This window comes from Priapulus caudatus, unplaced genomic scaffold, assembly GCF_000485595.1.
Source record: "Priapulus caudatus unplaced genomic scaffold, Priapulus_caudatus-5.0.1 Scaffold542, whole genome shotgun sequence".
In the NCBI taxonomy this organism is placed as follows: domain Eukaryota; kingdom Metazoa; phylum Priapulida; class Priapulimorpha; order Priapulimorphida; family Priapulidae; genus Priapulus; species Priapulus caudatus.
In genome coordinates, this window is record NW_014577603.1 from 179,959 (window position 1) to 183,156 (window position 3,198).

At 39.5% G+C, this 3,198-nt stretch overlaps 1 protein-coding gene across 1 annotated transcript in view; it reads right to left on the bottom strand.

The window, feature by feature from the left end:
* Positions 1–1,441, bottom strand: part of LOC106811475 (myb-like protein A) — a 10,458-nt gene extending 9,017 nt beyond the window's left edge. Inside the window, exons 1-2 of the mRNA XM_014815113.1 lie at positions 1,365–1,441; positions 326–480 (exon numbers count right to left, since the gene is read on the bottom strand). Coding sequence (XP_014670599.1) covers positions 326–404 — 79 coding nt within the window. The 5' untranslated portion in view covers positions 405–480; positions 1,365–1,441. The remainder of the gene's footprint in view (positions 1–325; positions 481–1,364) is intronic.
* Positions 1,442–3,198: the final 1,757 nt, after the last annotated feature.

Consider the following 3,198-nt stretch of genomic DNA (forward strand, 5'->3'; position numbering starts at 1 on the left):
ATTTAACATCGCTGTTGTGGAAATGTTCCTGTATTTACTGATAAGTATATCCTGTATCTATATGTACCTATAAGTATGTCCACAACGCGCATTTTCCCCCAAACTGGGCATTACCTCCTTTTTCTAAGTTTCCCTCAGAAGAAACCCTGATGCAGGAGTATACTCTGGGGCTTGTTGTCAGAATCATCATAGGAAGTTGTGACGACATAACTCTAAAACGTCATGTTTTTATGGCAAGGTGTCGTGACATTCGTAACTTGAACATGTTGAATGATACATCTTAACTATCTCCAATGTTTTGGACGATGGGTGTCCGGTTACCTACCAGTCCACTGCTTGCTAGTTTTCGGCGGCGTATGATTCCTGAAGTAGTTTGCGATGCAGGTTGGTTCACGGTCGAGCATCGTTGCGATGAGTGAGTACTTCGCGCCATGAAGCAGCCGAAGCTTTTCGATCTCCTCACGCTCCTTCTGTGTGAACCTGCGCAACGCATCAGAAACATGGAACAAAGCCATGATGAGGCGGAGAGTAAAATGTGGGTCTCCTCGAGGGATGAATGACCTATCCGGCCTGCGTAACTGACGCTGAGAGGGTCTATGTCCCCCAGGGTACAGCCGGAACGTACCCTGGTACTATCTAATATGCCGGACCGTACCTCGCCTACTCCACTACTGAGTCTAGGGAGTCGCTACGCCTACTCCCTAACCCTATCCAACACAATAGTTACCAGGGTACGTTCCGGTATAACAGGACCGTATCCAGGGTAGTTCCGCAGTACCCTGGAGGACATAGACCCATGAGCGTAACTGACAGTTGCTCTAGCCTGTCAGTAATTGTGATTGGAGGTTTTTTGCAAACATGCTTAGTAATGACTTGTCACAAAGTCGACCTTTTGGTGTTCACCACGAGCAACTAAGATGAGCTTGACGCGATATAGCAAGAATGTCCAAAAGAGGGCATGGTTATCATGCTCAGACACATATGTCAATTGTGAATGTTAGGCAAATGTGCGATGCTTATTCATGACAATGTCACCACTGGAGACAAAACCTATTATTATATTATTAAATCTTTATTGCATGTAATTCAGATACAAATACATGTACTGGACGACAGTTTTTTTTCATGAGAAAAAATCTGATAATGCAATACTGTTTGAGTAGTTAAAAATAATTCACATTTCTGAGTGATACAGTACAAAACAGTGCTATACAACCATCACATGAAGAAAAATATATACAAAAAAAAACTTCAGCATTATTCTGTACTAGTAGTGCTGAAGACCTAGGAAGTAGAATGTGACCTATGCATCCTATTGACTTATCTCATGTGGCAATTTTACACACATATGGATCAATCAGTACCTCCCCTTCTTGTGGGTCGTGCACAAAGTTTTTTGCTCGCTTGTACACACTCCAAATCGTGTCGGTCAAGATGCTGGCTTAAAAGCCAAAAGTAAAACACTCTTCAGGCAACATTTGAGCAATCGTCATTATTCGTTACCGGGAGCACACAAGTGATTGTGATAGGCAAAATGAGTTATAAGTTGCACTCATTCATTCTTTGTATTCGTGCATTGAAGTCTAATAGATGACATACATGGTGGTTATAAATGTCTGCGCTATATACAAAAATAAGTAGCACTTTACTTATCAAGTCTGAGATGTAGTTCAGCAATAGCAGGACGCATCACTACACAAGACGACAAGTAAAATGCGTCTTGCGTTTAATTTTTCAAAGTCAGCTTTCTGCCATGATTCAGACTACTGAACAAGTCATTCGGACTATCCAAGCATTCTTTTGTAATCCTGTGTGTATTACAGAAAACAGAAGACAATCATAAATAGTAGAGGTGTTCACTACAAATTTCCACATTCTTGCACATCTACTGTTTGGCATGTATAGTGTCTAAAGAAATATACTCCCAATATTCAGCAAGTTCTGTTTCAATATCTGTAGCTCCTTTGTACTGTATCGGGCTCGCTTTTGTAAGTGATACCTTGAAACAAAATAACAAACAAAGATATAGTTGCAGCTTTGCAACTCTGTAGACAGAGTTAGTACAGGTAGCCAATGATCACTGTTGCCGAGCAAACAACACTTAAAATAAAACGAGTCACACCATAGTATGGCAAAACCATACCAGTGATCATTCAAGAAATTCATGCTGACGTCGTAATTTCTGAAAAATTCTATTTTTCAGCAGAAAAGGACAATATTAAATATACTGGCTGTGGTGTGAACATGTAAATATAGTGCATTATACACTAGGCTGCATAAGTTATGAAAAAGTAGTATGCAAAGTGATAATCCCATTAACATTGTCTTATTATCTGTTAAGTGCTACCTTTTTCCACAATTACTTGAGGCTCTTTTTCCCCCACATCCTGCAAAGCTGGTATTCCTGATTTACCTGCAATTAAATTTGAGAGTACCGTCTGCGGAACATCTGCCATGTCAGAGTCCACGCTGTAACATCAAACAGCGCGCAGTGACTGTGACTGGTGACGCGAAGTTCTCTCACAATCGTTCGTAACTAGTTATGGCAATTTGGTCAGTTAAAACACATTCGGACACGGAAAGCTCACTGTGCTACAGGATTAAGTAGAAATAAAGGAGGTTAGTCGAAGAGAAGAACCTTGATTCATTAGAGATTAAAGGTGGAGAAATAAAGTAATGCATTAGGTCAATTTTTATACGAGCACATTGTCTCAAACTTACATCGCCATAAATTGTTGTTAGTTGCACATGTACGAATGGGAAGAGGTTGAACTGGAGTTTTCTTCTTCGTCGCCTATGAAATCTTTCTTGACCTAGAGTAATTATGACACAAAATCTGTTAATTCATTCAATTAAATCATCTACTATAGATATATATTAGTACGTAATTATTTGCACCGTGTAATATCATTTTGGTAGTAACAAGTGTAGCGCTTAGTTGTAATATTTGACAGATATGAACATTGTGTTCTTGTGTTACTTTCTCAGGGCAATCTATCTAAATATCATCAACTGGATAAATAGCTTGTACCTGGTGAATGGGCCATTCTTAAACGATGATGTTTTCCTCCTTTTCTCTTTCTGGCCTTTTTTTCTTTTCTTCGATGTACTGTTTGAATCTGGCTACTATAAATATAATCAAAGACTGATCAGTGCGATTACAGACTGAGCCTCTTCACTTTCATTGTTTTTTTCTTT